The sequence below is a fragment of the Cotesia typhae genome, unplaced genomic scaffold (assembly GCF_013202065.1).
Source record: "Cotesia typhae breed Kobodo isofemale line unplaced genomic scaffold, CoteBio_Ctyphae contig_33, whole genome shotgun sequence".
Taxonomy (NCBI): Eukaryota; Metazoa; Arthropoda; class Insecta; order Hymenoptera; family Braconidae; genus Cotesia; species Cotesia typhae.
In genome coordinates this window covers 3,871,396-3,898,296 of record NW_027423741.1, presented here as the reverse complement: position 1 = coordinate 3,898,296, position 26,901 = coordinate 3,871,396, and the positions used below count along the sequence as shown (strand labels likewise).

Here is a 26,901-nt window from a genome sequence, read left to right as displayed (position 1 = left end):
TATAAATTGAATCTTTACTTTTTATCAAAATTTATAAAGTTTTTTACTCATATAAAATTAAATAAGTAAGCAAATTTGTTGAATTAATAAATCATATTTGGTATTGATTTTTTTTTAAATAATAAAATTTCACAAATAAAAAAAAATCAAGTACAAAGTATATTTCACATTCCGTTTCATTTGCAACCGCAAAGTGGCTTAGTACAGAATCTCGAAACTTTTGAGAGTTACCCTCCGTATTTTATTTTCTGCGTTTGGTCAAATGAACCGTAGAAAGGCAAAAATATAAAGCCGGGAAAGAATCTCACAAATAAATTGCTGAGTTTTAAAACTAAATTTGATCGATAATGAAAAGTAGCTGTTGAAAAAAAAAATAAAATCATACTGTGGCACATGATTATTACAGTGTAAGCCAAAATAATATTTAATTTATAATATATGATATAAAGATCGTTTAATTAATTGTACGACGTATTATATTAACTGAATGATAATGTGAAAATAAATCATGGATTTTATCAGTTAATCTGATTTAAAGTGTTGTGATATCGATAATAGTAAATCCATATCTCAATTGCTTGAATAAACTTTTATATTGTATACAATACCGTATCATACTTGCTTCTGATAGGAATGATACCTGATATATATAATATAATGTATAATGTATACCTATCGTTAACTATAAATTTTTTTAATGGCTTCTTCACATGAAATCGAATTAATCATCAGTAGACTTAATAAGTCTTTTAAATCGAATCGAAACAATTTTATTTTTTACAAAGAAGTTGACTGCATTTTTTAATCTAGTTGATATTTCAAATGGAGAGTTAGACAAGTTTATACATGGATTATGAAAAACGCCCTGTTCGGTAGTAAAATTAAAACTTTCCTGAAATTATTTATCACTAAAAAAATTACAATTTATCAAGTTGTAGTGTGTAATTTTATTATTTAATATTTCATGGTTTACTTGTTTATTTTTTTAATTGTTAATAATTTTTTTTGTTAATGGAAGAACAAAAAATTCTAAAATTCGAGTTCTACTAAAATATTGAAAATAAACAAATTACTTCTATCGAAAATATTAAAATAAATTTTTAATTTTGTAGAAAAAAATTTTTTTTGAGAATTTTTATAACAGATTTTTTTTAAAGTCAAAGTTTTGATGTAAAGTTCAAAGTTTAAATATCGATTGTAAAACAATATCCTTTAACGATAATCTTGATTAATCAAAATAAATGTATATGTATTGATGTAGATCTTATGATTTAAAAATAAATAAACTCGAGTGATTAATGATAAACATTATAATAAATAGCAAATAATAACGATAGCGGTTGTGTAAAATCGAGGCTTTGTTTAGTCAAACAGCAGGAGGTCGCTGACGCGTTAGTTCCCTCAAATCGATACTCCAATTATGTAAATCATGAAATACATGCGCTTACGTGAGGCTACGTCACCATCATGCGAGAGACTGGATAAATAAATGTGAATGCAGTAGTCTTTAAACATCTATAAATGTGTGTATCATAAACAAAACACGACTTGGAATTTTACTCCACAAATCTAAATTTATACAGTATAGACATATATTTAAACGCTTTTATATATAGGATAAATAATATATTAAAAAGCCAAAAAACGTAAAGTAACATACGCAAATCCTCCTCGATCTCAAGAACCGCAAAAATATCGATATCATCATCGAAACCCAATAATAGCAAACGCTTCCAACTTGACTAAATATTTGATCTTGGGCGACGGCTTTATATCAAAAACCGTTTGCAGTTGAACTAATATCACGTGTACACATCATTATTATAATTATAATAAACACGATTATATAATTTACCGCTTTTGAATATAATATTATAATTATAATTACTACCGCACATATCTATCATGCACTATATGTTTATGTAATTAAAATCGAATTAAATATCAATAAAAGTTTGTTTCTTTCCGCTATTAGTTCCGCTTTATTTTCTCCATTCATTAGTACCGATCAATATCAAGCTGGAGAAAAAATATAAAAATTAAGGAATAATATTCTATTTCATTTTTACTCTACGCGTTTTATTGTAAATCTTCGTGAGGATTGAGACCTTATTTTTTATTTAAATAAATTATTAAAGATTTTATCAAAAAATTTTTTATAACAAATTTTTCATCTTTATATATTTAATTGTTTATTTTTTTATAGCTGTCAGAAAGGTTTAATACCTGTGAGTTGTATTTAAGCTAATTCTCAGTTTAATTCTATTCTATTGATTTTATTTCTTTGGTAAAACTAAGCTGTGGATTGATCGACTAGAGTTTTAGCCTCTTATGAAGCTGTACAATTTACTGACACTTTAATCGCTTACTTTGTCAAATTGCTTACTTATAAGTCAAATTACTTATTCAAATTATTTAGTATTATAATAGAACTTCACATGATTGATTCACGGAGGAAATTAAATAATAGTAGTTACTATCTTGATATGGTAAAAAATTTTAAGTAACTGCTGTCGCATAAAAATAATAGCACTAACCATCTTTGCATTGAAAAATGTTTTAATCATCCTAGATGATTGGAGCTACATATTTAGTATGATAACCCCTATCATTTAATTTTCTCCGTGTTGATTGATGAAATTGAAGATTCAAATTTATTAAGATATTGATAGTTTTCCATGATTTTAATAAACTGTCTTTTTTTTATGAATAAAATGTTGAAATTGGAGAATATTCATTAATTTTTCAAAGATCATTAAGGGAAAAAATAGGATAATTTTATTTTATCATCCTGATAAAAATGGTATGAACTACTCGGGCTGAAGAAATCGATTAAGCTCCGGACTAAATTCCTAGTGTAATGGGTTAAGCCCTATTCGCCTTGATTCAGCTCGTGTATTCAACCTGACCACACTGCGAATAACTGGCTAACGACGAGGGTTAACATAATATAACTCGGTAAATTAAATCACGAAAACCAACTAAAACCCGATGCAATTAAATAAAATGCAAATTTAAAGCAAAAGTTAAGTCAAATTTAAATAAATAATTTTCTCCGACTTTGGAATTCGACTTTCGCGGTACAGTAGAGAATTTCTCGGCTTTAAAAACCCGCATGACATACAAAAAAATGTTTATGTTTATGTGTACCTTCTTATTGATTAAAAGTAATCAAAAATTATAATAAAAAAAAAGTAAATAAATAAACCGACAATTTCACGTTCACTCTTTTTTGTTGGATATTGAAAACAAATATAGAAAAAGTACATGACAAAGTGTAGTAGGTTCAGTTCACGGGTCGTTGATATCGAGGCTCGTGTTTTCTTGGTATGGGATAACGCCACCTCTACTCGTCTCTTTTTCCCCCTTTACTGCCCACGTCGCGACACTTGATTGCCCTCCAACAACTTTATGCTATGTTACTTTACATTACAACTTGTATTGCTTATATTGTGTATTGGGAAAATCTTTAATGTTATAAGATGTGAGAGGGAGGAAACAGAACGACCTTGGTCACTCTCTTACACATCCACTGTCTCACACTTTTTATAGATATACGTACATTTATGGATAAATAAATATATATGCTACATAATTATATTTGTTTGATTCAATGTAAACAGTTAATTATTAATTGTTATTGTTGATAGATACTCCTACTAATATATTCCTTTCTTTAATATTGAATTGAGAAACATAATTATCGTTTCATTCAAGAAAAATTATTACAATTTTTTTTTTAAATCAAATTTTTTTAAAAATCAAAATATTTATAAAATAATCCCTCAAAAACTTGTAAATATTTAATATAAAAAAAAAAAAAAAAAAAAAAAAAAAAACAGCAACACTAGTAAAAAAAATACATTTCCGATGAGATATAAATTGATTTTCAATGTTTACATTGGCTGGTGTGTACATTCAAAGCTAGCTCTGATTCTATCAAACATTTCAGCCTGTATCCACAGTTAATAAACCAATGAATTTAAAAATAATTTAAGAGTATAATTATAATTACTAAAAAAAAATACATATATTTTATTCACATATATATTTATGAATATATTAATGTAGACATAATACGTCTGAATAATTTCATTGCAGGAAAATTTTGTCATACGATAATCAGTATTGATTTAGTACGCAAATGAAAATGAGTGTAAGTTAAGCAAATGTTATCAGAGGTTATCGTTGACTCAAACCGTAATTGTTTTTTTAAAACTAAATAATTAAATAAAGTGTATATTCAATATAAATCGTGAATTATGTTATGTTATTGTTATTTATTACATTAATAAAGACTGGTAACAGACGCGACTTCTTATTGTACCGTCTGGCCGTGGGAGAGGTCCGATATTTTGCTACCAGATGGCTATTTTAATTCCTGCGCCTACATATTTTCCTACCCTTCTCACACCCGGATGTTCTCGTGTCTCGTCGGAAGAAGGTTCTTGTAGTCATATTAAATTTTTGTTGCTGTGTCAGCCAAATGCCGAAGAAAACGCCGGAGTTTGCGTTTCCGGATCTAAGGGGATGCTTTTATTTGATAAAATATTAACCAGGGATAAAATATGGGTGCCCTGAAGCAACAGGATAATATCTCTACACTACATATTAAATTTTAGTATTGTAAATGGAAACTGTTGACTAGCTTTGTTTGCTGGCACGAGTTATAGATCAAAATATCAACAAAGGATAATTAATTTGGTAATTTAGAGGTTAATTGAAGGTGAAACTATTGAGGAATTTTGGATAAAAATTGATACTGCTGACGTATTAGTTATAGGCAATATTATGTAAATAATTAATATGAATCGCAATAGCAAACGACAATAAGCCACTCCTGAATTTTAACGGCGATAAACATCACCCGAGGGTGAAATAATAATAATTTACGTATGCCGACTGCTGGATAATATATTTTTTTTTTTTTTTTTTTTTTTTTTTAGCTATAGACATGCGAGCTGAAAATTATAAATAAAATAAGAGGCAATAAAATAAGGGTGGAAGAAAGATTGACACGCACGACAGGCTAATAATCCCGATTTCGAATTCGTCGATCCTTTATATTTATCAGTCCAGTTTGTAGAATGCATCATATGTATATATGTAAGTTTTAAGCTTGGTAATGGGTAATGTAAATGTATCTATATTTATACACATATCTTTTTGAGATATGCGTTTAAAAAATCATCCCTGGGTAATTTTTTCACCCATTATGTGGCCACTGGAGAGCACAACAAGAAAAAGACGAATTATTTTAAAACGCTGGTTTTGGAATTGCTTTGAATCATGAACATTCTCCTTACCTCATCGTGTAGTAACAGTCGTATCGTATGCAAACTAATAAAATAACAGTCTACGTTTAAAACACCCTATATTAGTCTTACTGCTCTTGATTATTACCTTTTTTTTTATTTCATTGGTTTTAAAATTACTTTTTCTAATTATTTTATTTGTAAACGACAAAAATGTTTTTTTTTGTTTGAAAATTTGAAAAATTGATCGCTTTAATTTTTTAAATTATTCTATCAAGAAAATATTAGTACTACAAACTTTTATTATGCATTTTTATAATAATAATTTATTTTTAATCATTTCGTTAATAAAAAATTTTTCAATGATTTTATTAATAAAAAAAATTAATTTTAATTTATACTCCAATTCTATTAAGAAAATAAATTTATTGTTATCATATTTTTTTTTTTTTTTTTTAATGATTTTATGAATCATAATAATTAGAATAAATTTTTTAATTTATTGATTAAAAATAAATACTCCAATTTCTTATTCATTGCACGAATAATAAAAGTATGTATTTTCATTTCTTCGGTGATTTTATTTACAAAACACTCAAATTACTTCAATTATTCGATCGTAAAGAAAATTAAAATTCTTTAAGAATTAAAGCTTACATTTTATTCAATTATTTCAACCCTCACTTTTGTAATAATTGAAAAAAAACATTGCTTATTTAATCATGCAGAAAATTTTATCGGAGTATACTGACAACTAACTCAAATCATTTTTTACAGATCAATGTTTAAAAAATGATTAAATTTATAATAAAAAAATTTACTTAAAAAAAAACTCACCATTATTTGCAAAAAATCCTCATTTTCTTTCATAAAAATTCATAGCTGAGAAGTAATTCGCATCTAAACACTGAAGTCACTAACAACAGTCAATCGTTTGATAACAAAATAATTCCAATAAATTTCAGGTCCTGTAGAAAGACACAAAACAATAAAAAATTAATAAATAAAACCAATAGTTGGTCTAATAAATTTATCAGCTGTTAAACTGTCGTTAAATATACGATTGAAGAAGAAATAAAAAGTTTTAGACAAGAGCTGAGGAAGAAGCGATAAGAAATAGAAAAAATGTTGACAAAGTGACGTTTTAAATTAACAAACTCAATCCAACTTATCAAACTACAATAATGATTCCAATTACATTAATTATTATTATTTTTTTTCACTGCACGAGTCTGACACTCAATCACTTCACAAGTTTTTTATTTTCAAATTTAAACCGAATCGTCACTAATTTTCCACCCGCGTAATTTTAAAAGTAATTTTAAAAAATTAAATAATTAAAAAAAATTTTGATATCAATTAATTATTAATTGGGTTGTTTTTGTTTTTGTATTTAGTTTGTGGAAGTAACTAGCCAGTTGTATGTAGTAATGACAGTCCAGAGATCGAATACCCAGAGCAGAGGCTCCTGCTCAAGATCCGAGCAGGCACTGACCCCACCAGACGAGAGACGGGGATCAGCGAGTGAGCACGAGCACCGTGTAACCTATTCCAGATATACATGTGTGAGTGAATAAAACCGTTTGATAGACAGAGACCTTAAATATATGTAATGTCTTTGTATATTTGTATATATATGCGAAGATAAATATAAAAATGTGTGAGAGAAAAAGAGAGAAAGAGTAAGTGACTGAATTTAAGTCGTAGCAAACCAGTGGAGCCACACACAGTCAAAAGTACCAACGATATGGCGGGAACAAGAAAAAGAGGGGACCAACTTTAAAAGACACATTCGATATAACATTTAACATGGTACTAAATGGTAAAAGCGCGAATTTAACAACTTTCAATGCTACTTTGCGAAAATTTAGATTGAAAAGTTTTTTTTTTATTTTCTTTATTTGGAAGAAAATATTGAAAAATTGATAGGTTCTTAGAACATGACTCAATTATTTTTTTAGTAATTTATTTAAAAATTTTATCATTTAATTTATTTATTCAAAAATTTTCAGCTAATTTTAATTGTTAGAAATTTTTGATTTTTCGTGAAAGAAATGAATTATTTAAAAAATTTTAATGTTAATTGTTTTTATATTTTTTATGATTTATTTTAAAAAGAAAAATAAGACTTTTAGCATATTTTAATGATATAGTATCTAGAAAAGAAGAAAAAATAAATAAATTTGAAATCGGTGTCATATTTAGAATAAAGAGAAAAAAGGGAAATTGACGGAGTTGAAAAGATGGGAAGAAATAAATTAGAGAAACATAGAAAAGAAAATAAATGTAAAACTGGAGGATTGATAATCAGAAGGAAAGAAGAAATAAAATAATATTTTCGTAAAGTCCAAAAAAAAATTTATAAGAAGAAAAAGAAGAAGTTAGCATTGAGAAGAAATTTTTATTAAAAATTTGTATACAATTCAAAGAAAGAAGAAAAGCACCAGTATTTGTATGTGATTTCTTCACTCCAATTATTGATAAAATGAAAATACCGTAGTTTAATCAATGAAGAAGTATAAAATGAATTATATTTTAATAGAATATAAATGTTGGACTGTAATAATCTGTAGATAGAATAAAATACCAACTTGGAGAAAGTGAAAAAATATAATAACGTATCATATGGCTGTTAAGAATAAACTGAATAAATTTTGACCCTAGTGTTACGACGAGCCCCGTCTACTTGGGTTCGAACTCACTCGGAAGATCTCGGGTGAACTCGTGCGCTGAATGCTCAAGAGTGTCGAGTAAAAGAGCGAAAGGAAGTGCAGAGGAAGAGGAACAGATACAAGGAGGGAGTAGCGATTCCCGGCTACCTCAATACCATCCACTCGCTCTTTTCCTCTTTCTCTAGTACTAAAACCGGCCCGTTTGGTATCGCGGTTATTCGCAAGTAGAGACAAGAGGACTTCTCCATATCCACATCCAGCTCCTGCACTGTGCAGCATTCAACAGCATTCACGTCCACGCACGTGCCAAACGCAACCATCGTCAATACGCTGATGATATCGTGCTCAGTCCTCATAATCATTTGCATTTACATACGTTTTATAATATTTACATTCCTACTCCTACACCCATCATTTAATCTAACTGGTTATATCTAATAATTCTTAATACAGGCTAATACTTGTACTAATTAATCCCAGACATTATCGTGAATTTGTGATTCGCAAAGACATGGACAGAGAATAATAAAGCGGCTCTTAAGCTCTAAGAGAAATTACTTTTTATTGATAGCAAATTTTATAAGAATCAAACGATTGAATTTTTTCTTTGATTACGGATAGAGCCTTTGAAAAATTTTTCTCTTAATAATTTGAATTCTATTGTTAATTTTTCTCTGAATAATTATTTGGAAGATTTTTTCTTGAACATTTTCAAAAGTTGCAAACTATTACAACTTTACTGCTTCTTGAATGAAGAGATAACTTCTGACTGCGATGACTTATCAAATATTTGTATAATGCATTTGAAAGCTCATTAAATAAGTTTCAATTTCCATTCTTACTTATTTTACTATCTATTTGATGGAGTATTACTCTTCCATTTATTTTAACAATTCTGCAAGATTTTGATCTACTTTTATTTCGGCTGCCGAATTTTTCACTATTTTAAAGCTCCAAAATTTTAATAATGCAATTTATGCTGATAAAAAAATGAAGAAATTATTGATTTATTAGAAAAAATCTTGAGCTCAGAAAGTTAATTAATTAAGAATTATTTTATTGCTTTAAATCAAGCAAAAAATTTTTTTAATTAAATTGAACTTAATAAAAAATCTTTTCTGCTTGATTTAAGACAACAAAATTCTTAAAAACTTTATATCAATTTTCAGGAATAACAGTCCAATAACAGTAATTTAGTGAAATTTCGTAATTTCAGTACTTAAACTCTGACTATTCATCAAATCATAAAATCATTTTCTTCGATACATAATATGCAGGTACTTCAATATAAACAATACTCGTTGGCCCCTGACTCAAAGTAGAATAATTTTTTTTCAACTCACAGCCGACAACTCAGTGTGAAAGCAATTCCATTACGCAAGAAATAGAGAAGATTGTGGAGCTTTAGCGTCACGCGGTGAACAATGCGTTAGCTCTCAGATATACAGCAAAAGTATACTCTACATCTCAATCGTATCCACACTCACTCTCATCTCATCTCATCTCTTCTATCCTCTCACATTTTCACACTCTCGCCGCCATTCTTATCATCCCTACCCACTACTCACCATCAATTACATGTACATACATCATCATCATCATATATATAAACAATTCCCCTTTATCTCACCTTGTTTTTATGTTTTATTCTCATTGAAATAATCCAAGATAACATCCAAGTATATTCTCGTGTATATCTGTCTATAGCTCGTTTTGATAAATAAAAAATTTATAATCTGTAGCTGAGAGACCATTCATGTATTACGTCACTATATTTTTCACGTTTTTTGATCCTTCACTTCCTACACACTCAAATTTTATCAGTTTTTTATGAAGCCCAGATACGTAACGTTATATTAAATTTTTTACCCTACGCTGATAGAAAAAGTTCGAAACTTTCAATATATTTGATTTAAAAATAATTTTCTAATTTATTAAGCATGAGTAATTATGTTTTAACTTTTAATAAATATTTTTTGGAAGAAACTTTAGATTTATTAAAAGTTAACAAATATTTATTAAATCATCTGATATTAAAAAATTATTTAATACTAACAAATCTTATTATTTTATTGACAATGATGCTTCAAGGATAAAATCTGAGAACTACTGTGATTTAATGTACTTTAAGTTTGTTTTATAACTAGTTAAGATAATAGTAAATATGTATAAAAAAGCAATAAATAATTAAGTTATCTTCTGCAATTAATAAACTGATATTTTAATCAATTAATTTAAAATAATTAAAGTACTCTAAACAGCCCACATTATATAAATTAATTCTATCGATTATTACACACGCTTGCAAATGTACATCACATATTTGTACATGTGTATCTAGTAACATGTATACTTGTTGCGCGTTTGCTCAAACTAAAGAGAGTTTAAATTGAATCATTGGCTTTAGTTTACTTGTATCACTTTACGAGTGAATTTTTCTACTAGCAAATCCACACAATACTGATTGAATCTCAGGTAAAAAAAAAAAAAAATAAAGTTTTCAAAAGAAAAGACAGTTTAGGTTGAGACAGAGATAAAGATAAACGAAAGAGAAGGAATTAAACATATATTTTTAATAACAAATTAAATCTTAACTGATGAAATTATTTTTTTCTTGCTTTGTGAAAATGGAATTGTTAACGAGCTTGATTATGAATATTCAGCTGGTATTAAAATCATAAAAGCACTTGAAAGTTTTTATTTTTATCCCCTAGTGGAAAAATAATACAACGAAAGTGTAGTTTATGAGAGATATAAAGCAACAGCTTATTGTACTGGATACACTTTGTACTGTACCAAGTAATATGGAAACAGAAGTAGATGGTGTATTAATAATTAAATGATGATTAAATTTTTGGAATGCAATTCTCTGTTTTTTTAATTCAATTTTTTTATATTAATATTCAATTGATAGGCCAGATATTGTAATTTCCAGTCTCTATGAAAATATCAGGACCAAAGATATCCGAGTACACCTCGATCTTGCAACCCGATATTCTGAAAATTTCATAATGTTACCAGTTACCGAGAAATAAGAATGAAAAATAAAAATAATAGTTATATACCTACAATTTTTATTTTTCTTACAAAAACCCGATAAATTCTTGTAAGAAATATGATTCTTTTAATTATCAAGAAAACAAAGTTGTAAAAAAAAAAAAATAGAACAGAGTTTCTTAATAAATTAAAATTACTAGACAATTTAATCCAATCTTTATTTTTCACTTTATTAAAAATTCATTTAAACGTATCTTAAGTTTATAAATATTAATATTACCATTAAGTTAAAAGATTGAAAAATATCTTCAGTACAGATGAAATAATTGTTGAGCACTGACGTTGAAACGTCAATTAAAGTACAAAAAAAAATATATTGAATTTGAATGAATATTTGAACAATGAATCTGCCGCGGAAATAGTTACACATAATATTATTATTATAATTATTATTGAAGATAATTTGCGTTTCACACGGTGTCAGTATTCCAGATATATGTATCTCAAGATGATCTGACTGTTGAATCTGCGAGTGCGTATATCCTGTCAGCAAATGACACCCTGAGGGCATCTCTCACTGTCGACTGACTAATCCACGGAAATCACGTCAACCAATCATAATCCAATGATGATTAATAACATTAAAATAGCCAGACAGAAATAGCAGCTTTAGCAGCACATCGTAAAGTACAGGTAGGTGAGACGAAGATATCATCGATCTCACCATCAATCTGATGTTATATTTTAAATAAATTATACACACGGATACACACAAATATATGAAGAAATGCTAGTAAATAAGAGAAAATCAGAGATGAATCCAAGTATAAGAGTGGCTCGATAATGATGGTGTCCTGGGCAGAGACTAAAAAATACAGAGTCTCCTTTCCTTGCGTGCTACAGTCAGCCGAACACGCAATTACCAGCAAGCTAATGTGAAGTTGTCGCTACGACAATTAGCTATCTTCTTTTCAGAGACTCGCTGACTGGCTGACTGGTAGTGATGCTGATGCTGATACTACTTGTCGCAAATTGCCATTTGTGCACGCATCTGCTGAATGGATGTGTGTATCTGTGTAATTGGATCCCAGAGGAACCACACGATCAATTCACGACGGTTTACATCAATCATATGCTTCTTCATATTCAGTAATGAACGATTATTTAATTTATGTGCCACGAACAAAAAAAAAAACCATAACATTTAATGAACCGGCTAAAGATTGAGGTTGTTTGTTTTCGTTGAGACTTTTACTGGTGGTGGTGGTGGTGGTGGTGGTGGTGGTGGTGGTGGTGGTGGTGGTGCTGCTGCTGCTGCTGCTGCTACTATTAGTGACAGGCTCTTAGTACTGAAGAGACCGTTTTGTCTGGATGTCTTCGAGGATTGTCCTCAAATCTTCTTCCTCTAGACGACCTTCTATACTGGGTATCAGTGACTTGGCTTCTTCTGTCATCTCTGGACACAGATTCGCCAGGGAAGCAACCTCGAATTTGTGTAACTTCTTCTGCATTAGCATACTAAACATTTATTTATTATTAATTATTATTATTATTATTAATGTTAAAAGTTATAGAATATTGAATCGTATATGATACTGTAATTTACATAATACTGAACTAAAATTGTAAAAAATAATTACATTAAAATTTTTCAACATTAAAAAATATAAATAATTATTTATCAAAAATAAATTTCTATATTATCTGATGTTATTTAGATGTCAGGATAAATTTAGATGAAATTAGTAAATATTTTAACTCTATTTTAATTATAATTCTTGAAATATGTTTTATCTAACAAACATACGTGACCGTATAATATATAATAGCACCAGATCCATATTATTTTTATATTTCTTAAATTAACATTTCTATCAATAATATTCATTTAAGAATATTTTAATGACCCTATACTATTTACATTTATTTCAGCGATAAAAAAAAAGCAGCCCAAAAATAAAAATTTTGATAATCAAATAAATTAAATTGATTGAAAGAATTCTAAAAAATATTTGTTCAACTCTAATTTAGCAGTATCACACTATCATAAACAGAATTCATACTAATTGTCAATTAAAATAAAAACATTACCTTCTAACGGCAGAAATCATTTCCTTGCTTTTAAACTTACGGAACCGTTCAGTGTAATTAAAACTTTTAGTAAATACTTCAGAGAATTCTTGCTCGTCTTCAGCTAATTCATTTTGCGCTTTTCTGTGCTCGAGCAGCAGATGTACCTCAGATATCAGAAGTGTCTCGGCGTTTTCAAACTCTAAAAATAATGAAATATAATTAAAAATCATTCATTAACTTAAGAACATATAAATAAAAATAATAACTAAGACTACCTTAAAAATAAAAATAAATAAATTATTGATGCTTAGTAATGTAACCAAGCTGAGCCAAAAAGTCAAATATCTTCCTGGTTTTGTTAACATCAATCTTTAGTAAAGTTCTTGCCTGGGCGAGTCTCAAGTGTCCCATCTTTTTGTTCTCGGTTATCAGCAAGTGTTTAAACTCGAGATAACTTTCCGGCATTATGCGTACATTAGAGCAGAACTCTCTCTCAGCCTCATCGAGTTTATCGTAGCAAGGCGTGCCTTCGATCTCCAACGGGGGAGGTTTTTTGCGTTGACAAATGTTACCAACTAAATTATTAGTCCCAGCAGCCGAATTACTCCCATTCAATATGTTTTTAAAAGACTGTTCAATATTGCTGGCGTATGACCGTCTGTCTTTTTCCTGCTCGCGCCTCAGATTTCTCAATTTTTGATACATGGGTACACTGTAAAAATGTTTGAGACCGTTTTTGCGAAACTCAAACAGCTTACTGATGTAGTTTTTAATTTCTCCTCGGTGATGAAGACACTCCATTACATAATCCAGGTCAAGACCATTCACCAGCTGCATTATTTTGAGTAGTTTCTCTGCTACTGGAAGCGTTATCGTCCTGTCGTACCTCTGCAACCACAGCATTGTCCGTCTGACAGCAATCAAGCCGTGCTCGCGTATAATATTTTTCCGTCTCTCGCGCTCCTTCAGTCGAGCATTGTACCCCTCGACAATAGCAGCCTGCAAGCTCTTCCCCAGGTTATAATTATCATCATCTTCTTCTTCATCAAACTCGTCGTACTTCAAGTCAGCGATCACCGACTCTGCGTGATTGTCAAAATTCACCTCGAAATCTGACCGAGCTGCATTGTAACCAGCCAAGGCGCGACTGTTTAATGAATTAGGAGCAAACCTAGGAGGTTCTTCAACATCATTGAGCTTGCAGGAAAAGTAAATCGTCTCAGTTACAGCGATCGACGATTCCAACTTGGGTAGTCCAGGTAAAGACGGCTCGTCGATGTAATACTTCATATAATGAGCTTCAACTTCTTCTGGTGACATACCAGGCAATCTCTTGACGATGTCGATCCAATTACCGAACCCACAAACTTTTAGAGCGTCGATTAAAATTAATTCTTCTCTTGCTGACCATCCAGACTGCTTATTAATTGGAAACTCATTGGTTATCACTCGGTACGGGTGATTATTCTCGTGCTGAGCCGCTTCCCAGCCGTTGGAAAAACACGATGAACATATCGTATAGTAACACACCAGGCACTTTATGTACGGTTCTATCAATGCCGAATTACAGCCACGACAAATCGAGTCTAAAGTTAAATTTTCGTCCTTTAAAACTGATTTATCTGGCTTGGAGTTTACTTCACGCATTCCAGAGGCTGCAAGCAAGAAAATTGTAACTTCAAACTCGACTTTTTTCAATAATTTATTTATTTCTATTTGAGGTTAGTGTCTACTTACGATGTAAATTTTACTTGTTAATAATTTGATAATAAACATACCTTTGGGAAATTGTAAATCAGCAGCGTCTTCTTCAATTATGTCCGAATGCGCAGGATTGGCCATTATGTATATTTATTATGTTTAACCGATAATAAATATTGTAAAAAATGTTTAAAAAGGTGCGAATCGACAAGTAGAAATGTATATATAAATTTATATCGCATGTAAAAATACAAGCGGTGTCCGTCAGTGTACTCGGGTACAGTAAGTTGCGCTCGGGTTTCTCCGGCAAAAATGGCCGACAGGCAGCCGTTGAGGCGCCAAAAAATTTTAAATAAATTCTAGCAATAAACAATTAGAAAATGGCTGGCATTAGATTGCAAAATTGAAGAATAGAACAAAAACAATGAATAATTTTCCATGACCAAAAATAACTTATTGTTAATAAAATTAATTTTAAGTTCAGAAAAAAAATAAATTTTTAGATTTTAATGAAAACAATTAAAAATAAATAATTATGAAGTCAATTAATAGAAACAATAATTTTTTAACTCACCAATTGATGATTCTTCGGTGAAAATATTAAAAAAAAAATATTTATCGGAATTACTTTTGAAAGTCGGGAAATATTGCTGACATAAGACACGAACATGCAATTTACTAGTATTCTGATTAGTTAAGTGTCACTGATTTATTAAGTTTCAATTAGTTTAAATTACTTCTTTTCTCGTTGTTAAATCGCGTTATTACTTTTAATTAATTAATGATCTTTTTTTTTCTAAATTTTACTCGAAATATCTGGAACTACCGAAGAGAGATTTCACTCGAATGGCGTCATGCGCAGCACAAGTACTCTGACAATCCGGAAGCGAATGACCAACGGAAACAGTTAGTTCCTAAAAGCGCCGCGGGAAGCGCGCGCGATGCGCAGAAAAAATTTGAAATTGCAAAAGTGCACCAACAATATGGCGGCAAGCGGACACAACAATAGAAAGTGAAGCCAGAAACTTGAAACTAAAATAAAACTAGTAAATAAATTATTTTTGATAAATATTTTGTCGGTCTAATGGAAGCCATGCTTGCAAATTATGGGACGACAATTCAGTTGATAGATAATGACCTGGCTCGTTCTAATGAAGAGTTTAAAAAACAAATGGAGATGTCTAACGAGTGAGTACATAACCTAAATTCCAAAATAAATAATACGAGTAGCTTTGTTATTATTTTTCTAACTCAAGTCTAATTTATTTTTTTTTTTGTTTTTAAAAGAAACAAAAAGAAAAGAATGAAAAGTATTCTCAGGACGACTTTGACAATGATGAAGACCTCGGGTAACGTCCAAGAAACGCCCGATGATTCAAGTACAAAAACTTGGTGGGAGCAGTTCAAAGATTCTGATTATCCTGATGATCAGTGTTTCGAATTTTTCAGATGTTCGCGTAAAACATACGTCTATTTGATCGAAAAACTAAGCCCGTATATTGAACCGAGAGCTGGAATGACAGTTCATCATAGATCTGCTAAAAACGGTAGCTGATGAATTATTTTTTTTATGCAGGATACAGTAAAGATAATGATTTTTTTTTTCATCAATTTCAGGCGTTCCGGTCGACAAACAAATAGCGGTAGTACTGTCAAAAATATCGAATCGCGATACATTTGGAACGATGTCGGCGAAATTCAGCTTATACAAACCGACTGTGCATAAAATAATGCAAAGATTCGTAGATATTGTGTGCAAGCATCTACTGCCGCAAGTTGTAAAGATGCCAGATTCTGCAGAAGCTGCTGAAATAGCCGCGTCTTTTGAACAGCAGACAAAGTTACCTCAATTAATCGGTATCATTGATACTCTTCACATTCCTATTTGCAACTCGTATGGGATGGACGATGCTTTCACAAATTCAAAGAATTATTATTCGTTTGTTGCTCAAACAATTGTTGATTCTAAAAATTGGTACGTCACGGTGATTATTTTATTTATTATTTAAGTTATTAATTAGAACAGTAAGAAAGTAGCTCGGAGCACGTACGCATATTTGTTTTAATGTTTTGTTGATAATCAGTGATTTATACTGTTGATTAAAAAAATTATGAACAGTAACCGGTAGCATTTATCATTTAATTGGGACATTAATTACGTATTGTTAAATTTAATTTATTCATCTTGATTTATTAATGATCATTGTCAATGTTATTTAACTTGTTAGTTATCAAATCGTGATAATGATCAATTTATTTTTGTTGCATCATTTAAATACACCTATATATGTTTGTTTTTAGATAAACGAGTAAATGAAAAAATACAAGCTTTAAATTTCAATAGTTATTGCATCAACGATATTTGCATTAATTATTAAAGTAACTTGAATTAATGATTTTTTCTTTTCTTTTTCAGTTTTAGAGATGTGAGCATAAGATTTCCAGGATCTAGAACCGATATCGAAATCTTACAAGATTCAAACATCTATAGGCTCCACGAAAAAGTTATTCCCCCGGTAATAATTTGATATTTTATTGTTTGAATGGCCTATTTTTTATTTTTACAATTGTATAATCTGTTAAATAAGTAAAAAGTAATAATTTAACGCTTGAATGAAATGAGGAGAAATATTGATGAACCAGTTTAAAAATTTGTGTTAAAACACAATTGTGTTTAATGATACACAAATAATTTATTTGATCAACAGCATGAGTTTTAAATTAAATAATAATTAATGTTATTACAAAATACATTTAATTATTTTTGCAATTTCCTATTTAAATAAATTTTATATTAATTTATTAAAATAAAAATTAACAAATATATTTAAATTCTAGGAAACTCAAAGTATAAATGGAATGGAAATTCCCTACTATGTAATAGGACCACGTTCGTACCCTCTATTATCTTGGTTAATGACAGAATATCCAATGGCCACATCGAACAGTGATCTACTATTTAATTCTTACATCGAAGCAGCAAGCCAACTCAGAAAAACGGCGATTGAACGCATGAGAGCACGGTTTGACATATTAAATTACCCAATAGACGTAAATATCGGAATACTTCCTCAATTAATCGGATGCTGTTTTGCGTTACACAATATTTGCGAGCGACACGGTGATTTCCTGTCGGATGAACGAATCAAGAGCTCGTTGATCGTTGTCAGTAATTATGAGCAGCCAGAAAAAGTGCCTTATACGGATAAAAATATGTGCCTAAAGGGTGTAAATCAACGTGATTGTATTAGAAATTATTTTGTAACATTAGATGATATCGATCAGTCAACATTCGGGTACATGGATTATGAAAGCATTGATTTCCTAACTGAAGAAGTTGTATAACAAAAATTCAACAATCTATTAATAAAAGTTAACAATGAATTATTGATTGATTAGCGGCAAAAATAAATACGGGATCTGTTTTATAATAATTATCATAATAATAGAAACAATCATTTATAATTAAAATTAATTATTAATTTATTACTCTTTAATTATAATTTAAATAGAGGTAATGGAAGCGCTTGCGCAGTTCACCTGTTTCTCTTCATATATACTTATGTAAAAGTTAACACATTAATGAACACGCATGTATGTATGCATTTGTGTGTGTACAGTCTCTACATATTACCTGGTGGACTTGTTAAAAACCGACAGTCCGGTGATATTCTCGCTGTACACATGATTACCTATCAAGTATTTAAATATTATTATTTTGAATCTACCGCGGGAATTTGTCCGCGCTATTTTAAAGTATCTTAGTTAAACGTTATTTTTATTTAAACTCATTTTCTTATAAATAATACTGTTTATCGTTTAATAAATTATTCATAATAATATAATATAATTAATATATCAAGGACTAATTTGCGTAACCAGTAAATACTTAAAAATATTAAAAGAATAAACAAATGTATAAAGTTGTAATGATTGTGTTAATAATAGCAATTATTTGCGATTTAGTTAATAGTAAAAGTACTTATTACTATGGGGATCAAGGTGATATTGTGTTTCCCGGGCCTGCAAGCTATCAAAGGTCAATAGTAATCACAAGTCCAAATAATCCAACAACTGAACAAAGTTTTCTTGCGGTAAATTATATTTTTTTTATTTTTAATTATAAATTACGATTATCTCCGTTAATTTACAATAATTTGAGTAAATGCTCAATTACAACGCTAAATGTTTTGATTTTGTGTAAAAAATTTTAAAAACTTGCATTTAAAAAAAATGATTGTCAATTAAATAGTTAAGTTGCAGAATTAATTGAAATAACAATTAACTTTTTAAATGTTGAGACATATGGTTTAACTGATAAAACTAAACTTGAATGGTGTGAGATTAAATAATATATAGATGATAATAAATGTGTATCTGCTGTATCACCTCAACTCATTCCTATGTAAGTTTTGTCGTCTTGCGTGGATCACATATGACCTCGAAGTCCGAGCATAAATAATGTCGAGGATAGAATAGAGACCAGTAACGCGTCATTACAAACTCCTGTTTTATTTACTGCTATTATTATTATTATTATTATTATTATTATTTTATTTTATATTAAATGCACCTACACATTTATATTTATCAATTCTAATCACGTGATCATCAACGCAAGTGATTATACAAACTTTGTGGGAAATACCATAGTACTTTCTAAATTATAATTTTTATTATTTGCACACCAATTTGCATCCAGATTTTTTGTAAAATTAAATAAAAAAAAATAATTGAGTAAGTAATTTATCTTTTGTAAGAATGATGAATGAAGTATATATATTTATATAAGGAGATAATGAAAGAAAATAATAATAAATTAATACAATAAATTGTCATTGTCTAGCGAATGAACGACCTTAATTTATTTATAATCAGTATAAGTTTGATGGTTGTTAAATTTATACGACTTAATTTGATTATTTAATATTTTTTAAAAATAATCATTAAGTGTAAGGTATTTTTGTATTTTTAATGATTTATTATCAATTGAAACAGATGTAATCATAACTGAAATTCAAGCTACGTGAATTTAAGGTGATACTTTGACAATTTATGTGTTAAAAAATTACTTATATGACAGATGTAGATCAATGTATAAATTTTGTAAATACACACTCGGCAAGTGGGTTATGTACATTAAATTAAATTTGTAAGTTATTAACTAATAGCTGATGTGAATAGCTAATTGCTGGTGTGAAATAAATTACAGATTAGTCATAGCTTAGGGATGTTATTTTTTTTATCAACAAGTTTACTTTTAAATATTCTCAGAATCAGATATTTATTTTAATTGGCAAACCGGAGGCTGATTCTTGGAATAACATGCGTGCGGTGAAAGGCTCTTACTCAGATAAAAATAAATACCGGAATTTAATGATTAATTTTTTTTTTTTCAATTCAGTATTTTAATAAAAATTAGTAAAAGTTAAAGAAGAATATTAATTATTTATAAATTAATTATTGAGTGTAATATATCAATGGAATAAAATTTATGTAATTTATTAACTGGAATGGCATTTGTTAGCTAAGAAAAATATTTTATTGTTAAATATTTATTAAGAAGCGTCTGGCTTTTATTAGCATTACGTCAATATAATTTAAAAATTATTAAGATTAACCATTGTCACGTATTGCCGATATTTCGGTCCAATTCTGCAGCAAAGGCCAAAAAATATTTCTATATTATGTAAATTCTATTTGACTTGAAGTTATAAATTATTTTATTCATAGGATTAGATAATACTTGATCAAATACAACGTAATATTAATTAACAATTTATCAGTTGGTTGATTGATTATAAAAATTTAAAGAATTGCGTAATAAAATTGAGTTATTTAAATCGTGGACTTTAATTTAATTAAAGTAATACTTTAAATATAATTATATTATATTATTGAATACGTGAGATATTGTTACTCGAAAAGATAAAAAAATGATAAATATGTTAGATTGTAAATGTAACAAAAGAAAAATTGTTTAAGAGTCTGGTGAAACGAAGATAAAAAAACTAAGCATTAAATATTTTATAGACAATAGAGTACCAGAAGTTATTCGAGTATGTGACATTGTACCACGTGTGAAACACGTTACCATAAATTTCGTAAAATTGATATATGATATTAAAAAATCTAAATGAATAATAAGATGAAAATGTTTTATTTACAAGCTATAAATGGAACAATACATGAAACAGCTGCACAAATTATTAAAGTAATTATTCTTTCATTTTTTTTTAATAATTCCCTTTTAGATTAATATTTTTGACTGTTTACACTTGCTATAAATTATCACTTGTTAAACTTCGAAATTATCACGTACGTGGAAAAATTTCACGGAAATATTAAAATAGACAAGAGGAAAAATTATCATCTTTAGTTATTCTTAAGTTCTATTAAGACTTATCAATTAATCTTATGTTTTACGAACAATTTTCAAAGTAAATATATTATTTTGTCAGATTACTGACCGCAGCATGAAAAATAAAAATTTTTCTACTTGAAAATTAGTCATGCAAGTATTTATTTTGCTCTGAGTCATTAAATTATCATTTCTGGCTATGTTGATAGTGATAAACCATTGGTACATCATTTAAAAAATACATGATACCAATAATGATAAAATTTATCTGTTATATGTATATAAATATATAAATATAAAGGCACATGACAATTAAATACGTCACAAAAATTGTTTATTAAATTGCATATAAAAAAAAGAAACATTTTGTCACGTTTTATTGATTAGCTATCAAATAAAACTGAAAGCTGTTTCCGGTTGTGATTTTTATCAGTATTTTTTTTTATATGAAGATAACATTTATTTATAAGTTTTTCTTTTTACTTTGCATTTATTTTTTTAGTGACTCATTTTATTGTAAAGATTAAAGGGAACCATTACTTATTTTGACGTTTGTTTAAACTATTAGTTAAAAAAAAAAAATCATATTTTATTGTTACAGAAATCAATAGAGTTAGCGAAACAAATGCAAAATTTTAATACCATTGAAGATTTTCTCTCTATCGTTAAGGGAGTACCGGAATCTGAAAAACCCTCTTTCGTAGCCGGTAAGTGAAAATGTACTCATTAAAAATTATTAATTAACTTCAAATTATTATCATCGACAAACTAAGAAAAAATCCAACAGTAAATAAATAAACAAACTGGATGAGTAATAGGAAAATTGCTAGCAAAAATTAACATATCTATTAAAAGAATTTTTTTTTTTCACTTACTCATAGAAAATTTAAACAATTACATAAAATTACTTTTTAAAAATTACTTGGCCTTAATTTTGATAATTCTTTTTTTGTTCATCATTAACAGCCTACTTTTCTGCTTTAATCACAAATATTTTAAAGATAAGGTATTCTCAAGTACATTTGTATTAATGTCCATTATGTAGTCTCAATTAGTATCACAAATGTACTGATTTTCTTTCAAAAAAAAAAAAAAAAAAAAAAAAAAAAAAAAAAATTAAATAAAATAAATAAATAAATACGAACGATCCGATCGCTAAAAAGTCTAATAAAAACAAAATAACTACTAGAAGAAATATTTTTAACCATCAAACTCATAAGAAAGATTGAGCCTACATTTGGTATTACTTTCATAAATAATAAGATGTATAATATAGTTGAATACAAAACCGCGACCGGTTTCATTTTCATTAAACAGTATCTTGGGGCTGTTATCAAGTGTGAATTCCTGTCTTTTATAGTTAGGCGTAACAAAATCATTCTCATTCACCTTGACGTCGTTATCGGTAATTTGTAGCTCCAGACATCGTAGAAATTTATTCCGATCATTATTATAACAGTCTTCGTCATTATCTGAATAATTAGCATTTTCATCATGGGGGACTAGTTTGTTACCTAATTCTCTAATCTTTTGTAAACTTAGTAATTTACTATCACTATTACTATTACTATAATGATTACTACTACTACTACTACTATAACAATTTCTATTAACGTCATCAGCCAGCATTGCACTGGTTGACTCAACGTTATCAACTTCAGTCTTCCTTGTTTGTATTGATTCAGTTTTAGCAGATGAATTGGAATTTATATCTCTATTTGAATAAGCTATTTGGAGTCGGCACTGACGCTGACGTAGATCTTTTCGTATTTGTTTGGCGCTGAAAAAGCGAGCCGATTTTATAACACCACAGACTTCGACATATTTCATCGAATTAATACTTTCATTCATTGGTCCGTCTCCTTGTCCATGCTCGTTTTTAACCCAACCAGATTTGTTTGTTTCATTTAAATCGTTTATTTTCTGCTTTATTTCATTAAAATTAGTCGGCTGTGCTTCTAATTTGATTAAAAACTCCTCGGTTGAATGGCTTTCATTCAACTTTGAATCATTGTAGTCTTTATCGTCATCATCATCATCACTGACATTGTCCTTGGCATTGCAAACTTGCTCAGGCGGCTTTGAAGTCGCTGTTGGGTGTGAATCTAATTTCAATTTATCAAAGTTTAAATCATTTACAGCCAACGTTAATTTATTACTGTAATTTTGTAATTCCACAGACGCTTTTTTAAAATCAATACACTCGGATTCAACATCCATTTCATCTGTTTCGTCAGCACTTGTGTCCATTTTTCCTTCAGAATAACATTTTCTCTTGTACCAAGTTCCATTGTCTTCATTATCGTCGGCAAGTGCTTTTTTAGTTGCACAACCACCCATTGAATAATATTTTCTTCTGTAAAAAAAATTTTAATTTATTAAAAATGCAATTAATTTAACCATCAACTAATAAACTTACCTTAATGGACGACTTTTGCGATACTCGATAGTAGAACTGGGATTTATTTCATCAATAATGTGTCTTGAATTAATACTTTGAAATTTCATAAATTCTGATACATTTTTTCGGCCTTTAATAGTCTGTCCAAACCAATCTAAAATAACGTCCTCAGCTAAATAATTATCCAAGTCACCAACCATACCATCAGCTAGTGCAAAATAACTATTAGCAAATGAGACTGCTTGGGACAGATCTTCAGACATTTTTTATCTGAAACAAAAATAAAAAAATTTTTCATTTAATTTAATATTTTAAAAAATTAAAAAAAAAAGAAATTAAAATATTGATTAATTTTTATAGATCGAATGGGTGTAGAAAGAGCATCAGCACCATTAGCAAGACCAGCCGCTTGTACGCCGGCACTTCAAGTAGTACCGCTCACTCTACGAGTAGAAGATCCAGCAGCCATATACTTTCCTCCTTGTACCAGAGTAAAGAGATGCGGTGGATGTTGTAATCATAGACTACTAAGTTGTCAGCCGACTGAGGTGCGACTAGTCAATTACGAGGTAATTTTAAATTGAAAATTTTCCTAAATTATTGTACATTGCTTGGACGTCAATAGACAAATAATAAAATTATTTTTAGACATATATATGATTCAATAATTACAAAATAAAATTAATGAGAATAAAATTGAAGCAAAAAGGGTGATTCTAAAATAACATTCCAGGTGTACAAATAGAGATTACAAGTCTTAAATTATCAATTATTAAAAATTAAAATTTTTTTTTTTTTTTTTTTTTTATGTTTTTCTCTTCTTTCAATTCTCTTAAATCTATCTTCTCTTTGCAGATATTATTTAAATTTATTTGTTTATTTATTTAACGTCAAGCGGTAATATACATACAAATATAAAATAAATAGTATTAAATTTATTTAAATAAATTTAATCAAAAAAGATTACATTGCATGATGGTGAAGAGAGCAGAAAAATTTCTTTTCAAATAAATAATCATTACATATTGTTTTACAGATCGCAGTAACAAAGTATATTAATTTTACATTAGCCTATAAAGGCAAGGAATTAATACCAGTGGAAGTACACGACAATTGTACATGCAAATGCAGTATAACAGCTAATGTAAGTCACAACTAATTATAACTTAATAAATTATTAATCTCAGAGTAATGACTTATTGAAAAAATAACTTTGAAAATTACAGCAATGCAATCATAAGCAAGATTATATAGAAGATGAATGCAGATGTATTTGTTCAAACACCGATGATGAGGCAAAGTGCAAAAACAATTCCCATATTAAGATATGGGACTCTGATAAATGTGAATGTGGGTGTCGAGAGATAGAACCGTGTCACGAGGGACTCTACTTTGACAAAAATACTTGCCGGTGTGTAATTAAATAATTATATAATTGTGCTAATTATTTTCTATCAGATTTAGTGCGGACTCTATTCTGGTGAAGGGGATTTAATTCTTAAAAAGGTCACAATTGTATTTAACGTTATTTATATAGTTTAACTAACTAAAGTAACAACTAACCGCTATTCAACAATTAATAATTAATTATTTGATTAATTGTTTTATTTTATAATGACTGTATTAACTATAATAACTAATAAAATATTTTTTACCAACTAACAAATGACGAACTTTGATGTTAACATATAAATAAAGTCGTAATTTTTAATTATTTAGTTGCCAATTAAAACCCAGAAGCAGAGATACTTATTATACATGGGAAGCAAATGAAAAAAAAGTTACACCACCGATATTTGCAGACATCATGCCTAGAAGAAAGCATAAAGATGAACCAATTTATAAATAACAATGATAATGAATATAATTTATCTAAATATTAAATTTATTTTGTTTAATTTAATTGTAAATTCTTTAAATCAAATTATCACTATGCGGAAGCAATTATTATTAATTATTATTGTTATAATTACTTAATGTCTCTCTCATCACTCACAAATGATCATGTAGCATTATATTTATTATATTTATCTAATATTAATTAATACATTAAAGTAATTGTAAGAAAATTGTCTTTTTAGAAGGATACAATTGTAAAATATGTACGTATTTGAGTCTTTAAATAGTTTTTAAGTATTTATATTATAAATTTAAGTATCTCAATCGTATTGTTTTTTTCTTTTTTAGTATCTAAGTTTTTTTTTTTTTATAAGTCACGTTGTGATAGCTAGCGAATACCTAAATTTAACAAATATACCTAAAAATATAAATTTATATTATATTTATTACATAGTACTTATTTAATAATAATAACTATCATTATAAATGTCAATTATTATTTAATTTAAATCTAACCTTGTAACTTACTTATTTTTGTTATTTTCTATGGCTCGTTGGTGTCCACCGTACTTAAATTCAAAGCAACCTTGGATTCTTCCTGATCCCGAACGTGTTTCACAACTAACTTGTTTACTCTTAAAAAGTAATCGTGAGTCTGTCCAATTGATTTTACAAGGTGTCCAATCGCTTCTGTAAAAACAAAAGAATAATTAATTAGAAATCAACAAATTAGTTTGTTGTTTGTTTTCTATAGCAGTGAAAGTAGAATACATTTGAAAAATTTATTATTAATACAAATAATACTGAAATTAGCAGTCAGCTGTTAATTTAAAAAAATTTTTTAATAAAAAAAAATGCTTCTAATAATTTTCACTAGTAATTTTTATTAAGTTTTACATGTGAAACTTTTTAATTTAATTTTTTATATAATTTAATTCCTATAAATATCTAAAAAATTTTTTTATCTGTCAACTTCAGTATCATTACTACAAAAGCAAATTCAACAGCTATATAATAATAATTGTTTTAATTATATTTTAAAAGAAAATTTATTTTTCAGTGAAAGAATTTTTAGAAACACTATAACTATTACATGATGATTGTCAGTATCAGCCTTCTGTGCTCTTCAGCATAATTTCTAGGTTATAAAAAATATTTACACTGAAGAAACTTCACAAAAATTTTCCAATTACTAATTATTAAACTAATTATTTTTATAAAACAATTAATAAATAATAAAATGAATTTTTTATTACCAATTGACGATGCAATTGCGTTAAGATGTGAATCTGAAGTTTTCATACGTTTTGTTGGCTGCTGCATTTTTCAGACAATTTAATTATTTAAATAATACAATTACCTTGTTATATTTACTGTTATTTTATCTATTTACGATTATTTACGTCTTTATGAGGTGTGGCAAATTTTTCGACGATGCCGCGGTGATGCAATCATGTGATAAATTGGCGGGAAAGTGTAATACAACACGGCCATTTTGTTTTTCTGTTGGCGTTGGTTTGGAAAAAAATTCTTTTAGTTTGAACTTGTCACTCTAGATGGTGTTGCCATTTAATTTTTTTTACAAGTATATATCACTTATTT

At 28.4% G+C, this 26,901-nt stretch overlaps 5 protein-coding genes across 11 annotated transcripts in view; 2 read left to right on the top strand and 3 right to left on the bottom strand.

Moving 5' to 3' along the window:
• Positions 1-15,417, bottom strand: part of LOC141526242 (uncharacterized) — a 56,564-nt gene extending 41,147 nt beyond the window's left edge. The window contains exons 1-2 of one of the 3 annotated variants that reach the window (XM_074241125.1): positions 15,273-15,417; positions 6,093-6,223 (exon numbers count right to left, since the gene is read on the bottom strand). In XM_074241125.1, coding sequence (XP_074097226.1) covers positions 6,093-6,125 — 33 coding nt within the window. In that variant the 5' untranslated portion in view covers positions 6,126-6,223; positions 15,273-15,417. Of the gene's footprint in view, positions 1-6,092; positions 6,718-15,272 lie in introns of those variants that run through there. The other 2 variants (XM_074241124.1, XM_074241123.1) reach the window with 2 other exon arrangements.
• Ada2a (Transcriptional adapter 2A) lies at positions 12,182-14,975 on the bottom strand. 2 transcript variants are annotated; one of them, XM_074241195.1, is made up of 3 exons: positions 14,776-14,940; positions 13,016-13,196; positions 12,182-12,442 (listed from the first exon to the last, which is right to left on the bottom strand). In XM_074241195.1, exons 1-3 carry the CDS (start codon positions 14,837-14,839, stop codon positions 12,268-12,270), a joined length of 420 nt encoding a protein of 139 aa, XP_074097296.1. In that variant the 5' UTR covers positions 14,840-14,940; the 3' UTR covers positions 12,182-12,267. The 2 variants fall into 2 exon arrangements, with proteins under 2 accessions (XP_074097296.1, XP_074097292.1); XM_074241191.1 differs by lacking the exon at positions 12,182-12,442 and adding an exon at positions 13,273-14,652 and having other exon boundaries at positions 13,066-13,196; positions 14,776-14,975.
• A 251-nt stretch (positions 15,418-15,668) lies between the features above and the next one.
• On the top strand, positions 15,669-18,043 carry LOC141526092 (uncharacterized). Its single transcript, XM_074240868.1, has 5 exons — positions 15,669-15,886; positions 15,986-16,245; positions 16,316-16,673; positions 17,115-17,214; positions 17,537-18,043. Exons 1-5 carry the CDS (start codon positions 15,783-15,785, stop codon positions 18,041-18,043), a joined length of 1,329 nt encoding a protein of 442 aa, XP_074096969.1. The 5' UTR covers positions 15,669-15,782.
• A 569-nt stretch (positions 18,044-18,612) lies between these two features.
• On the top strand, positions 18,613-25,363 carry Pvf1 (PDGF- and VEGF-related factor 1). Of its 3 annotated transcripts, none has more exons than XR_012478960.1 (6): positions 18,613-18,792; positions 21,661-21,766; positions 23,821-24,029; positions 24,497-24,604; positions 24,687-24,966; positions 25,180-25,363. XR_012478960.1 is itself a non-coding variant. In XM_074240869.1 (6 exons), the coding sequence occupies exons 1-6, from the start codon at positions 18,613-18,615 to the stop codon at positions 25,307-25,309; spliced, it is 918 nt and encodes a 305-aa protein (XP_074096970.1). In that variant the 3' UTR covers positions 25,310-25,363. The 3 variants fall into 3 exon arrangements, 2 of the variants coding, with proteins under 2 accessions (XP_074096970.1, XP_074096972.1); XM_074240869.1 differs by having other exon boundaries at positions 24,687-24,871; XM_074240871.1 differs by lacking the exon at positions 18,613-18,792 and adding an exon at positions 20,774-20,912 and having other exon boundaries at positions 24,687-24,871.
• LOC141526090 (uncharacterized) lies at positions 20,840-26,815 on the bottom strand. 2 transcript variants are annotated; one of them, XM_074240867.1, is made up of 4 exons: positions 26,660-26,815; positions 25,828-25,989; positions 23,479-23,730; positions 20,840-23,415 (listed from the first exon to the last, which is right to left on the bottom strand). In XM_074240867.1, the coding sequence occupies exons 3-4, from the start codon at positions 23,721-23,723 to the stop codon at positions 22,260-22,262; spliced, it is 1,401 nt and encodes a 466-aa protein (XP_074096968.1). In that variant the 5' UTR covers positions 23,724-23,730; positions 25,828-25,989; positions 26,660-26,815; the 3' UTR covers positions 20,840-22,259. The 2 variants fall into 2 exon arrangements, with proteins under 2 accessions (XP_074096968.1, XP_074096967.1); XM_074240866.1 differs by having other exon boundaries at positions 26,556-26,785.
• Between the last annotated feature and the right edge of the window lie 86 nt (positions 26,816-26,901).

Bases quoted from the DNA above. Each gene is read 5' to 3' on its own strand.
- LOC141526092 (XM_074240868.1), top strand. From the start codon at position 15,783: ATGGAAGCCATGCTTGCAAATTATGGGACGACAATTCAGTTGATAGAT. The intron at 15,887-15,985 runs GTGAGTACATAA...TGTTTTTAAAAG, and splicing joins CAAATGGAGATGTCTAACGA to AAACAAAAAGAAAAGAATGA. The intron at 16,674-17,114 runs GTACGTCACGGT...TTTCTTTTTCAG, and splicing joins ATTGTTGATTCTAAAAATTG to TTTTAGAGATGTGAGCATAA.
- Pvf1 (XM_074240869.1), top strand. From the start codon at position 18,613: ATGTATAAAGTTGTAATGATTGTGTTAATAATAGCAATTATTTGCGAT. The intron at 24,030-24,496 runs GTAATTTTAAAT...ATTGTTTTACAG, and splicing joins TGCGACTAGTCAATTACGAG to ATCGCAGTAACAAAGTATAT. The intron at 24,605-24,686 runs GTAAGTCACAAC...TGAAAATTACAG, and splicing joins AATGCAGTATAACAGCTAAT to CAATGCAATCATAAGCAAGA.
- Ada2a (XM_074241191.1), bottom strand. From the start codon at position 14,839: ATGGCCAATCCTGCGCATTCGGACATAATTGAAGAAGACGCTGCTGAT. The intron at 14,653-14,775 runs GTATGTTTATTA...TCTTGCTTGCAG, and splicing joins TGATTTACAATTTCCCAAAG to CCTCTGGAATGCGTGAAGTA.
- LOC141526090 (XM_074240867.1), bottom strand. From the start codon at position 23,723: ATGTCTGAAGATCTGTCCCAAGCAGTCTCATTTGCTAATAGTTATTTT. The intron at 23,416-23,478 runs GTAAGTTTATTA...TTTTTTTTACAG, and splicing joins CGCAAAAGTCGTCCATTAAG to AAGAAAATATTATTCAATGG.